This window comes from Triturus cristatus, chromosome 10 (assembly GCF_964204655.1).
Source record: "Triturus cristatus chromosome 10, aTriCri1.1, whole genome shotgun sequence".
In the NCBI taxonomy this organism is placed as follows: domain Eukaryota; kingdom Metazoa; phylum Chordata; class Amphibia; order Caudata; family Salamandridae; genus Triturus; species Triturus cristatus.
Window position 1 is genome coordinate 1,023,244,197 of NC_140593.1, and position 13,947 is coordinate 1,023,258,143.

The following is a 13,947-nucleotide window of genomic DNA, read 5'->3' on the forward strand; positions in this document are numbered from 1 at the left end:
TTCTGACAAAAGTCTGCCTGTTCCTGAAAGCTGGGAAGATGGTGATTGTAGCACCGCAAAACCTTTTATTGATACCTTTTGCAGGGAAAAAACTGTCGCTTTCTTCCGCAGCACTTTTTCCCCATTTTACCGAACCCCTCCAAAATTAGTGGTATTTTGGCCAGTTTCTTGGTTCCCTGCGGGAATCCACATATCCTGCATACCTTTTGAATCCTCAAGATGTTGGAAGAAAAGGACGCATATTTGGCCTGGATACCTTTCGTGGACAAAAAGTTACAGGGACCTAAGCACGAACTACCCCAAATAGCCAAAAAAAAAAGGCTGAGCATGGGGGGGCCTAGCAGTGAAGGGGTTAAGCATAATAGTAAGGTGCGTCATTGGTCAACTCCTAGTTTATGGCTAATCACTATCTGAATGGAATTGTTTAAATGGGACTCGTCCTTTGGACACTGCATTGGACTGGTTTGCTTATGGTTGCTCGTCGTTTTACTGGCACAGTTGAGCTAAGCAGTTAAGCAAATGCTGCCCCACATGTTACCAATTCTTTAGAACATTTCCATCACATTTTTTTGTTCCATTTTTAACTGTGACCAATCCACGTCACTTACTTTTGCCGATGTTCTTAGACCTGGGGCACGCAGAGATAATATTCGGCAAGCACAAGGCATTAGCAAGCTTCTATTTACACCATAATTTCCTCTTGATGGTAGCCACGGTACCACTAGAGGGATTCGACGTGGGTCAGCTTCTTATGTTGGTCCTAGATGGACTCTGCTCATATTGCTTCATTTATATCAGCTGTCTTCAACTTTTTTTTTATAATAAGAGCTACTCCTGTTCGGTGAAAGCCACCCGAGCTGCTGTTATTTTTAGGGTCTTAATACTGGCTACATCAGGGAAGATTACATTAGTGTCCATCACATGCAACATTATCAGCAGTGTTTACTTCTGTGCATGAGACACGGTTGGCAGCAGTAATGTAAAAAATGCCTGGTCCGTGTGGAATGCCACTACATGGGTAATGCATAACTGCCATTGCTGCATCGCCCCTGGCACCAAGTTATTAGTAATACTTCTCCCCAAATACCACCTCATGAGTTCTGAAATAATACACATTTTCATCTTAAATACACACTTCAATTTTTGTATGCATACATTTATTTAACCAAGCAAAAACTTCCAACTTATTAGGCTGGGCTGTACACAGGATAGCTACTTGGGGGTAGCTGGTGAGAAACACCAGTAGCTCAAAAGCTACTAGTTGAATCCTGATTAATCTTTTGTTAACTCAAACAACATTTCACATTTAAATGCACTCCTAAAACTAAAAACAATGTAATGCTGCATGTAAGTAAAACATTCCCAGTGTTCTGGGCTCTTTCCTTCTACCACGCATATGATAGCCCTTCCCGACCCCTGATACCTCCCATATTTTTGATGGTTCCGTAATAATGTTTGAAGTCTGTGGCCACGGGATATATTTTTGCCTAAGAGCCAGTTCTCGAACCCCCTGCTCCAGTCCCTTAGATAGAAACCCTTTCAGCACTGCAGATCTTTGAAAGGAATTGACATTTTGCATGGGAATGCAGAAATAGCACATCACTTCTCAAATAGGTGACAGATTGGAACCTTAATCAAATTCCAACAGGCAATTTAACTTGCTGTTTGCACTATCCAAGACCAAAACAACCGTTGGCAATACCTTAGGGCTTAACTTTATATCTTATTTTCGCCTGCAACTTTTAATTGAAAGCCATTGAGCTGGACAAAAAATACTTATGAACATAATGGGAGTTTGTATAATTAAGTATGCCTCACCCAACCCTCTACTCCCACCCCCCTCTGCCCACCAGATTTCCAAAAGGCACTCTGGTCATTTCAACTCTGTGGTTTTGGCAATAGGCATTTTTCAGTTTAATAAGTTCTAGGATGCCAGTTACTTGTTTCTGTGCACGTAACTGGAGAGTAGTATCCATCCTACTTTCTAAAAGTCTTGCTCGGACGTGTAAGATGCTCATATTCACACTGCCAGATTACTACAAGCCACTGCTCTTATGTTGTTGCAGGTCTTATTGATGTTGATGTTATCTTGACTTAGCTGACAGAAGAGATGCATGTCCTAAGAAATGTATGCATGGTATTATTTGGTATTAAGAAGCCCAGTGTGACCAGAAATGTCTTGGCTGTAAATAACTCCATCAGATTTGGAGAATGTCAACCTCACCCAGACGGTCAATTCAGGTTCATTTATTTTAGTTTTGCTGTAATACCATTGACCTATAAGTTTGTACAGAATTCTTTATCCATATTTGGATTCTGTCTTTTGCTATACCTTTTCTCTGGTCCTTCACAGGGTCCTCTGAACTAGATACATTTCTCACTATTTATTCTTTCCCTCGGTCTAGCAGGAGCAAGTATTTTTACATTTCTTACAGACAATTGAAAGTCTGATTCAGGGAGCTTTTGCACCCATGTCTGTTAAGTTTCTGGATGCCCATATAAATGCATTACCTGGTCTCCTATTTGGCGAATCTCATGCTTTCCCTGAGTAACACCTTCCCGGGAGAAATTGATATTGACTGGGTTAACGGCTGCAGATCTTTTAAATCACTGAAACCTTTCTTTGAGTTATGCAGTCTCCATCAACATTCCATATATGTTCAACACACACAGATACAATGCTTTAACCTGATCATTGCCAGCCCTTTGCATATTGAATGCTCACTATTCGGGGAAATAGATTAGTCCAACCACCTCCCAATTCCATTCCAACTCTGTATCCCTCAGTCATAAGCTCCTGCACGAAAAGTCTGAAAGTGCCCATTTAAGAACCCATCGTATGCAGCTGTTGAAGAGCATCTCCTGCTCAAACGTTTGCATTGCAAACCAAACCGCAGAAACCTGCTCAACTCAACAAGCAGAGCTGATACTGTTCTCACTCAAATTCAAAAGTTTTGATCCTGAACTTTGTAAGGCATGTTGGAGGAAAATCTGTTTAACAAGCACCAACAAAGAAGTTGACAAAGCAGTATGGGTTTAATGCATTAAGAAAGCTGGAAAAAATCAGCCAGATTCAAAAGACTGTAATCTGATGTCCCAAGTACAACTCAAAAACAGCCCTATTTGTACTCTAAAACCGTAACAGAAAATGTTGCAAGTTCATCATTTGCGTAAGCAGCATACAAGATAGCCTCAGCAGATGTAGCATGAGGGACATATGGACCTCCTCTCACATGATTGACAGGGAGTTTCTGTTCTTGGAATTTAATTGACATTAAAGATACATTTGTCTAACTGCACAGGACGTGGGTTATATCGCGGTCAGTGCTGATTGGGCCAAGTTTATCTGACCTTTTGGATGTGGTTTCTTTCACCAAGCCATCCAGACTTTTTAGTGTAAAGTGTGGTTTTCAGCAGGAGCGAGGATTTGTCGTCCTATCCTGATGCAGGATGCCCATCTAGTGTTCCATCCTGTGTACATGCTTAATCAAAAGGTATTTGTGTGTCTGCAGCACATCTAGAAAGGAAACCTGCTCTAATGTTGTTGGCTCACCTCTGCTTGTCTTTCTAGCAGATGGGATGTTGGTGACCTATTTCTGTAACTTCTGTGCTAGTCACTGATGTTCTGTCCAGGGTCCTGAGTCTGGAGGAAGATATGATCTAATTTTCGTGCAGCGGGTCAACGAGCTAACCACAAGAAATTTCCTGACCTTTAACATGCAATGTCACCTTTCTATTTATGCTGAACACATTGTTTTTCATCACATCGCTGCTGTGCACAGGTCTGTTACTTATAGGGGCCTACAACTATCTCTGTCCTGAAAGGTTTGCATGGGGATCTCAGGCCTTTGATCTGTGTGGCTCTTTAAATAATGCATCACATTCTTTCCTGTATAATTACCCCTCTAGTTGAATTTTCAACTACCTTTCCTAACCTCCCATCTTCTAAGGGGGATCACCTCATACTCAGTACTCTGTATCAGGAATTAATGTTAAGATTCTTTTTTCAGTCCTGATACTTCACTGCCCATGGCACCTCATCTATTTGGAATATCAAAAGCGGCTAACTTCACTCTGCAGCCCCCAAAGAAAATGAAACTTATTCTGACACCTTCAAACTCTGACATACTGCAGACACACTGATAATATTGAGTTTGGACTTTGGCAATACACTCCTGTTGGGTGTCCCACAAGCCTCCCTCAGTCCATTAAAATCCACCTTCTATGTCACTGCATGACATGTATCCTCACTGACACAGTAAAGTCAACCCTTCCCTCTCCTCTCCCCAGTCTTCTCTGTAGATTACATTGTCTTACTGCTGAGGCAAGAGCTACGTTCAAACTGGGAAGTATTACACTGCCCTACACCTAAAGAGACTATCTTACGTCAAGCCCCTACTCAAACTCTGGTAGCAAAAAAATGGTTTATAAAGTAAGAATATCTCAAAAGACTTTGATTTAGAGCCTCCCTTCCTTTTTTTTGTTTGTTGTTTTATTTAAATTTTCAAAGAAGAAAAATAGGAGCTACAAGTTCCAACACAACCGGCTAGCATGACATTACAGCAATATAGGAAACATGTTAATGCAATACAGTGGAGTACTAAGCATATTGGATTACATCAGGTGATCGACGCGTACAGTCCCATAGACCGTGTATAGATGCAAAGACCACAATCATCATTTACAAATATGTCAGACATGAATACTATCGTAGTTATAGGGGGTACACAGTCAAGAAGGTATAGACAGGAACATCATATCGACAGTTCACTTTTCAGGAAATATATAATAGCGTAGGCAGACTCCCAACAGTGCAGGGGCACATTTCAAAACTAATCGTTTGCAGTGAGGACAGGTACAGTAACGGGTCAATTCTGGGCCCAAACTAGGAACGGTTCCCATATGTTGCGTGGCCTTGAAGTCGAGGGCATAAGTTCCCAAAAAATGCTAAGTTGTGTGTGGCCATACGTGACATCATTCAGCCAATCTTTGATACATGGTATCCTCTTTCGCCCCCATCGGATAGCAACCTGTCTTTTAGCATATAGTAAGAGAAGTGCATGCAGCTTGCGATGTTTTGGTGGGGTGTCTTTCACATAACCCAGTAGGCCCAAAGCTGGGGAAGGAACATCCGCTCTGCTAACAATTTGGTTAACTGCTGTAAAAATCTCTAGCCAAAATGCAGCAATCAGTGGACATTCCCAAGCAACATGTAAAAAAGAGGCAGGGGTATATCCGCAGCACCAGCAGCCCTCATCCTCACTAAGCTTCATACGATACAAACTGATAGGTGTCCTATAATATCTATGCAAAAATTTTAAAATTAATCCGGCAAAACCTGTAGTTTGGGGAAAGTTCAGTGAGCTGTCTACAGCAGAACTCCCACTGCTCGTCTGTCAGCGGGGCGGAGAGTTCGCTGTTCCAGCGCTGAAGGGATTTGGGCTTAACCACCGGGTTAGTATTTTGCATTTGGGTATATAAACGTGTAACTAGCTTGCGCGGGGAGAACAATTTCAATATATTTTCTAAAGCCGGCAACGAAGGAGGAGCCACAGGAAATCTGTCTCAAAGAGCATGGCACTCCGCACGCAACTTGTGGTACAAGAAGAGCTCCGTAAACGGTGTAGCCCGATCTGCAGTCTCCACGTGAGGCTGGTACGGCGTCTGGTGGACCCAGAAGTACAGAAATTGGGCCTGAGCACACAGAGCATATAAGTGCATGTCTGGAGTACCCATACCGCCCTGCCGTAGCGGGAGAGGCAGGAGATCCCATGAAGCCCTGGCCTGACCACCGGCCCAAACCAGGGAGATCATCTGCGACTTAAGGGTGGCGAAAAAATGTTGTGCAAGAGGAATTGGCACATTTACAAATAGATACAGGAACTTCGGCAATATAACCCTTTTGGCCAGTGCTATCTTCCCTGCAATGGACCGAGGCAGTTTAGACCAAAGCTCGACCTTACCCTCTAGCCAAGTAGTCGCCCTACCAAAGTTTAGGTTCCATATCTCCTGCATATCACAGCTCAGCCATACTCCCAAATATTTGACTGCCTCGGCCTCCCATCTCAGGGAACTCAGATTGTATCTGGGGCATACCATCAGTCAATGGGAACACCACTGACTTTGCCCAGTTAATGGAGATGCCAGCAAGGCCTCCAAATCGAATAAATTCTATAAGGACAGGGCCTAAATTGTCTTCAGGGTTAAGAATGTACAAGGTCACATCGTCCACATAAAGCGAAATGAGTAGGCGAGTGCTGAAACCAATACCTCATTCTGGGTGGTGTTGTCTGATCCGGGCGGCCAGGGGTTCCATAGCAATGGCAAAGATCAGGGGCGAAAGCGGACACCACTGTCTAGTACCACGCGTTATGGAGAATGGATCAGAGAGCAAGCCGTTCACCCGAATCCAGGCCACTGGCAGGGTGTATAGTAGCTGGATACGATTTATGAAGAGAGAGCTCAATCCCATACGTGTTAATATGGTAAATAAGTAAGGCCATTCAAGCGTATCAAACGCCCTTGTGGCGTCTAAAACAAATAGCTGCCACATGCACATCTGGATGGATGTAGTGCAGCACTGAGAAGAGTGTACGCAAGTTGCGCGAGGTCGACCTCCCAGGGATAAACCCCGATTGGTCAGGGAGCGCAATCATGAGAAGTAAAGGTTGCAATCTATTGGCAAGTAACTTAGCGTAGATTTTGACGTCCACATTTAGCAAGGATAAAGGCCTATAGGAGTCGACCTCTGTGTCTGCCTTCCCTGATTTCAATAGAGTGATAATTATTGCTTCCCTCCTGGATTGGGGTAGGACGCCCGCCTCCAGAGCTTCCTCATAGACCGCCAACAGTCTGGGTGCCAACTCCTCCACATACGTCTTAAAGAACGAGGTAGTCAGGCCATCGGGCATGGAGGCCTTATCAAGCGGTAAGCTTTTAATAACCTGGGCTACGTCTTCCACCGTGCTAGGGAGGTCCATATATTCTCTGTCTATTATTGAACCAGACTAGTGCAATGGAGTCTAAAAAATCCTGCATACCATCTGGGCTTGTCTGTTGGGTGGCAGTGTAGAGGTTAGAATAAAATGGCGAGAATTCATTCAGAATCTCCGTTTGTACCCTAAGAGCGTCTCCGCTAGTGGTACGAAGTTCGTGTACGAACATGGTGGACCTAGATGGACGAATCATACCAGCAAATGTTCGGCCCGGCCTGTCGCCTTCGCCATATCTCCTCGCCTCGGCATATTTGCCCAGGAATTTGACCTTACATAAAGATTCTTCAGCAAATTCCAATAGTTTGGCTTTTAGGAGCGTAGCAGAACCCGGTTAATTTGTGGAATTAAACTGTTTCTCAAGGTCTTTTATCTGAACTTCCAGGGAAGCAATGGTACCCCTAATAGCTTTCAATACACCAGCTTGTCTAGCAATACACTGACCTCTAATAACTTTAAAGGCCTCCCACAATGAGGCTTCAGTGTCCACCGATCCAGCATTAAGAGTGAAGTATTCGGTAATGTCAGAGCGGATTTCTTCCTTGAAAGACTCGTCTATCAGCGCATGGGGGCAATCGCCAAGTGAAGGCGCGGGGGGCGCACCTGGGATACTTAGCCTAAGCAAGCATGGGGCATGGTCTGATAGAGAGCGCGACAAGTGCAAGACCTCCGAGGTCCAGGTAGCAGTATCTCATGAGACTAACCAGTAGTAAAACCGAGACCAAGCATTGTGGTAGCTAGAAATACACGTCCCCTCTCTGAATATGGGATGATGGTTCTGCCACACATCTAGCAACTCACCATCAGATATAATGGCTTGCAGTGCGGCACTTGCCTGTGGGTGCAGGGAGCGAGACGTGCCTTGTCTGTCCAAATTATCATCAAATATGGCATTGAAATCACCAACCCACAACACCGTATTACAACCAGTTGTTCTGATCCTGGACCAGATATTACGAAAGAACTCTGGAGAATCCACATTGGGGCCATACACTGCTATTAAGACTAAGGGTACTCCACCCAGTTTACCATGAAGTAGAATAAACCTCCCCTCTGGATCAACAAATGTAGTGTCTTCCCGCCAGTCCACCCCCTTCTTAATCAACACCGCCACACCCGAGCATAGTTGGATTAAATAGATGAATACCCTGTGCCCCACCTGTTGTGTCTCAATCGCTGTGATGGTTTGACGTTTAAATGTGTTTCCTGCAGGAGACATATGTCAATATTGTGCCGGGATAGATAAGCATGTACAAGCCTGGCTTTCCTAGTCTTGTTTAACCCCCTAATATTCCATGTAAGAAAGTTTAGTGTGTGTTGTGGCATAAAGTATTCATATAAACATTACGGATCAGAATAACGCGTCTACAACTCGCAGCAGTCTCCGACTCCAATCCACTCTGTATCCACATGCTGGCTAAAAACAGTGAAACATCCCCTACCCACCTCCCACTCCAACCCCCTAATCGGGTTGCAGCATACCCACCCCAGTTCTAACCAATAAAAAAAATGCAAAGCAATGAAGGGAGACTTCCCATGAGGGCGAGGTTGCGCCGGCGAGCTTCCCTGCTTGCACAGGGTGGCCGGGAGTACTGCAGAGAAGCTAGCAACGATTTATCAACGTTAAGGAGTAACCTGAGAGTTCTCGGGCCTCGGGGCCTCCAGGAGCCCAATAACAAGAGACGAGGGACCAACAGAGAGGAAACGAGAGGAAAAATAGCAAGGATAAAGGTTGAGGAACGCCTCAGTCAAGTGTCATTACATTACCCAATTAAGTTAGACAAAGGTGGAGGAACGGATCAGTCATTGTCACTGAGATGGTCCGCCAGATTTCCCTCAGCACCACCTGTGGTTTTCGCCACACCAGCGTTCCTCAGCGCAGCTGTCTCGGCTCATCCACGTGTCGCCGATCTGCGGCAAGTATGTCCCTCAGGTCACAGCAGGCACAGGCGTTTTGTCGAGATACAGCCCCCGGCGCTGCGTTATAGAATTGGCGGGGTGGTCCCAGTGAGGAGGGCGACAAGGTGCCAGATCCTCTGTTGGCCGGATTTAAAACTGATGGGATAGTCCCCCTGCAGATATGCACTTAGCGGCGTAATTGTCATCATCCGGATCGCAGACTTATTACAGTTGGTGACTGAGGCAGCGCGACCCCACCAGCCGACTCGCTCACCCTCACCTCGACACGCCGACACTGCTTCCACAAAATGGCAGCCGCGGCCTCCGGGACTGCGCTCCTCTGATCCTCACTAACACAGCCGCACCACCTGTTGGCACACCGCAGCTCTCCACACCGGGCTAGGAGTCTGACCAGCCCAATATCTGCAACTGAAAACCAGGCGGGAGCCCGAACTCTTCGCAGTCACGGGCTAAATTTTCAGGGCTGCCCAGCCGCGGCGAGAGATGAGGACTGGCAGGCCAGTCGCGTCTCAGCTGAACACCCCGCGGCTCGGTCTCACGGCGCACCTCGCTCTCGGAGACCACAGCGATGGGGACTCGAGCCACTCCGCAGCTCGAGATGCTATTGTCGCTGCAACAGCTCTGTTATCAGGATGCTGGAAGAATTTTGTCCCGGCTGGTGGAGCTCGATCACAGTGCGGCCATACCGCAGCACGGCTAGCCATGCCCCCAGAGCCTCCCTTCCTTAACACCAATCTTTTTCAGCGACCGCCACCACCTCCTGGAACTCTCTAACAAGCAACTTCAATTTAAAACCCAGCTTGCTGACCCCTCTGTTAACAGACTCTCCTATTCAGACTTTCCAACACGTACCCTTCTTCCATTGTACCAGCAGGTTTATTCTGCTAGTTTGTCTTATATTCTCAAATTCATGATTTCTTTAATGTTGCATGTAATAGCTTTTAATTTGTACAGATTGTACTGAATGTGAAGAGGTTGTAATGAACTGACCCAGTAGATGGCATGGAACGTTGCTGGGTATGTCCCACATCAACTAAGAAAGAAAGTAAATCAAGCGAATGATAACAGGTGGTGTCTTAAGCTTCCCTGCAGATCATGAAGTAGAGTTGCTTATGCCAGAATCTAAGGCTGTGCCAGCCTTTAAGACTTGAGGATATTCACAGATTTGCGTTGCTATCATTTTAAATATTTTTGTTCGCAGACTGGTGTTCAAACCTTAGCACTACTGCCTGTTGCTAAGGAAAGCTGAGGAGCTAATATGTATTTTGCTCAAATTAACCCTTATCGATAGATGTGTATCGTACCCAAGGTAAGTCACAGACTGCTACCGAATTTAAGCCTAAATCTACCACTTCAGATGTTTTTTAGTTCCAGAGGAGCATTTCAACCCCCAGCATACAAAACTAGCCTCCTTTCAAATACCATTGCTCAGTAGTGGTAGAGTACATGCAGTGGATTGTCTCCTGGGTAAACCGTAGAATACCGTGGAAGAAGGTAAAACCTGGAGGGAGAGTGTCATTGGTATTAAGAGAAGTAGGTCAGTTCTGTGATGAAAGTGTCTGGCCTACTAATCAATGTGCTGTAATCGTAGGACTAAAATAAAAAATAAAAATACTGCATGATGCATACCTGCAACTACTGTGAGTGGTGATTGGGTATTCTCAGGCTTCTATTTTCAGTGCTGAATAATATGGAGTTGTATGCATTGGACTTGAGTAAATTTTTGTTTGTCAGGAAGGACAAAGCATAAAAAATTGCAAATGAATATAAAGTGCAGTAGTCTCTCAGTGGAGTGTCTGGGGTGAAAAGCTCCAGAGATCTACCGAATGGACATATCACCAGACCAAGCAGCTTCCGTCTTCCAGTCAGCAGTGGGGCTCTGATTGTCTAGTCTACCATCCCACCACGCCGCCACTTTGTACTTTTGGAAATATGAGAAGAAAGGGCTAACAATAATTCCCACAGACTTGGTCACAGCAATTCCTGTGCTTGCGTTATTAGGGAAGCCTGGGGCGCAAACTCGGTGCTAGTTAACTTTCCCAATAAGACTAGGTGGTGGAGCTTCAAATATGGCACTACCCTGGCCGCGTCTTTCGCTTGCTATTAAACCAGAAGAGTAACTCATGTAACAAGTGGTAGAAGAATAGATTTGTTAAATAGTGCTGCAGTCTATTTTCACTGTTTGTATCACTTGTTTTGCTTTATTTCATTGATGTGTTTGATGGTTGTAGGAGAATAGTCATGCATCATATCCTCAGTAGTACAACTTTCTTGCTTCAGATCTCCAGCTGGCTGCTGAGCTTGGGAAGACGTTGTTGGATCGGAACACTGAATTGGAAGAATCTCTTCAGCAGATGTTCAATACTAACCAGGAACAGCTTCAGGAAATTGAGGTACAGCAAAATGTCTTTGTAGACTACCTGTCATTTGAGTTTTGTTTCTTTTGTTTTTGACTGTTACTTTGTTCTGCTCTCACATTTTGGGCTGAGACCTTCAGTGACTGTAGTAGTACGTGGCATGCAATGCAGGGCTACAAGATAGCTTCCAGTCTTGCCACGGTCAACCTTCTCACCAAAGATTCAGGTCGCGATCAACCATATTCTGTTGCATTGCTGACGTCTGATTGGCAGCTAGATGGTATCTTGAGGGAGTGGACTTCTGCCTGGCTATTAAACAATAATCTCAGAATGATGATCTCAAATTCTGGATATAAATTGTAATCTCTAATGAGATTTATGATACGAAATCCATGTAATATTAACACTAGTTACCACAGCCACTTAGCCATTTCTGATTGATGTACTTTTTTAGTACATTCAGTTGAATGGACAATTTGGTGAGGAAAAACACCACACTTGTCTCTGGGACAACCGGTAATAAACTTTGACATTGAAAGAGATGGTGTGAAAGATTTTGTAACCTTAAGTTTGCACTGTGATAAGAGACCCTGGCTCCAGGGCAAGTTACTGGTTTGTCAGGGTGTGAATAAGGGATGTAAAATAAATAAACCTAAAAGATGGTTGCTCAGATGCCACACTCCAGCTGTCTGTTTTTGATTTCTTCACTGAGCAGCCTCATGCACTCAGCTGCCTGCACAGTTTGGGTGCATAGGCAGCATCTAAAGAACTTTGTCTTTGGGTGAGCGGGCTCCAAGCAGTGGCAATATTTTATAGATAGATGTCTGGTCACTAGTTGCTGCTGCTATGCTTCCTGTGGGCACTTGACTTTCCTAAGATCCCAGTTGTTCTATCTGATGGGCATACGCTAGATTCTTTGAAGACGCTCTGAGTCCTGGCTGCACAGTAACTAAAAAGGAAGGACAGCTGAATGAGAAATTAACAGTTTTCTAAGCAGTCTGGTGCCTTAGAACTGGCTGTTAAGACGATGAAAGAGTCATAAGATTGCATTTTTTTTTTTTTTTTAAATTTTTTATTGAACAATAAATCAGTTACAAGCATGGGCCTACAACCACCAGGGCCGGCCGCTAGATGCAGAAAGGATCGTACATTAGTTAAGGCAGTAGGCGACTCCTGGGGCCCAGCCCCGTAAATGGCTCCGGATAGTTCGAAGGAGGCAGGAGACATAAATTTAACATAAATAACAACTAAAAAACAAAAGGCGAGGCATAAGGGCAAAAAACGTGGGTCAGGCTACATCCGGGGGACTCTACTTCGGACCTGCAATTAGCTATCAAGAGGAAGGAGTACTGAAAGATCGGGGGGGGTAACGGGAGAGGAACATCTATATTCAATTATTACAACAAGTTGCAAGGAACTATCAAGGGTCAGGGGGACAAGGCAATATCGGTGTCCACAAGGGGGGGGGGAGTACAGATACCCCCCCGATACGCGTTCCATTGCCCCCAAATTCTACCCCATGCCCCGGGTTTACCACGGGCCACATACACAGTCTTCTCCCTGAACATACACCAATCCATGTTCTCCTTCCATACTGACACAGTGGGAGGCCGCTGGGAGCCCCAAAGCTGCGCTATATCCCTCTTGGCAATCATGTTCCCCAGGGCCGCCCACCGAGTCTGAGCCGCGTTATAATCATTAGGCTCCCACACATTCAGGACACAGCGACGCACCTCCGGCAGCAGCGCAACTCCGGTGACTTGTCCCATGACCCCATGAACCCGACGCCAGTATTCCGCCACCTCGCGGCAATATGATTGCATTCTTGACAGTCGTGGCTTGTAGTGATATCAGAAGAGTTGCTGACGTGACATTCTAAACAGATTGTTAGCTATTTAAATCAAAACAGGCTTTTCTTTAATTCCACTTCTCAATGGTCAATATTAACTAAAAGTTCTCATGTGTGGTCATGCTGATTTTCTTCTTACTTGAAAAACAGTAAGAGAAGCCCGGTGTGCATTGCCTAGATAGCTATAAACATCTAATCTGGCTAAATACCGTTGTGGATCGGTTCTCATTTGAGGGCCAGGGCATAGACTTATGATCTAATAGAATTTGGTTTTAGAAGGGATTCCGCTCTTTGCTTGTGCCACTATCTCACTATTTGTGAAAAACATTAGAAGAACGGTACATCAGACAACACGTAACCAGTTTAAAGAGACCTAGAAAAAACGATTCTGTTCAGTGTTTCAAATACAAGCAAATACACAACAGGTAGGTAGGCAAGTCTTAATTAAGCTGTGAATGGTGGCGATAATAATGGTGTTGGTCGTGGTTCTGAACTTGCCACTATTGCTTTACTCTGTTGTAAGTTGCACTTATTTCTATGTCGAATCAAGGCTACTTGTTATATTGGCTTTCAAAGAATGAAATGCCCTGTTGATTCACATGGAAGCAGCCGTTTACCTGTGATGTGTTTTTAAAACAAATCTTGATACGTTAGTTTTTTAATTGTAACGTTTGTTGTGTAACTTTTATGGATGTTTGTCACATCCGAATAAAGTCATTGAACTGAATGAAATGCTTAGATGATTCACATGGATGCAGCCTTTCACCTGTGAGTGGCTCAGAGGTTTCTTAATTATTAGCATTAATTTGCTGATAAGTCTACTCGTCCA

The 13,947-nt window shown here is 44.7% G+C and overlaps 1 protein-coding gene across 1 annotated transcript in view; it reads left to right on the plus strand.

The window, feature by feature from the left end:
• CDR2 (cerebellar degeneration related protein 2) overlaps window positions 1-13,947 on the plus strand; it is a 113,748-nt gene that overhangs the window by 14,198 nt on the left and 85,603 nt on the right. Inside the window, exon 2 of the mRNA XM_085629039.1 lies at window positions 11,193-11,305. Within this exon, the coding sequence (XP_085485165.1) occupies window positions 11,193-11,305 (113 nt within the window). The remainder of the gene's footprint in view (window positions 1-11,192; window positions 11,306-13,947) is intronic.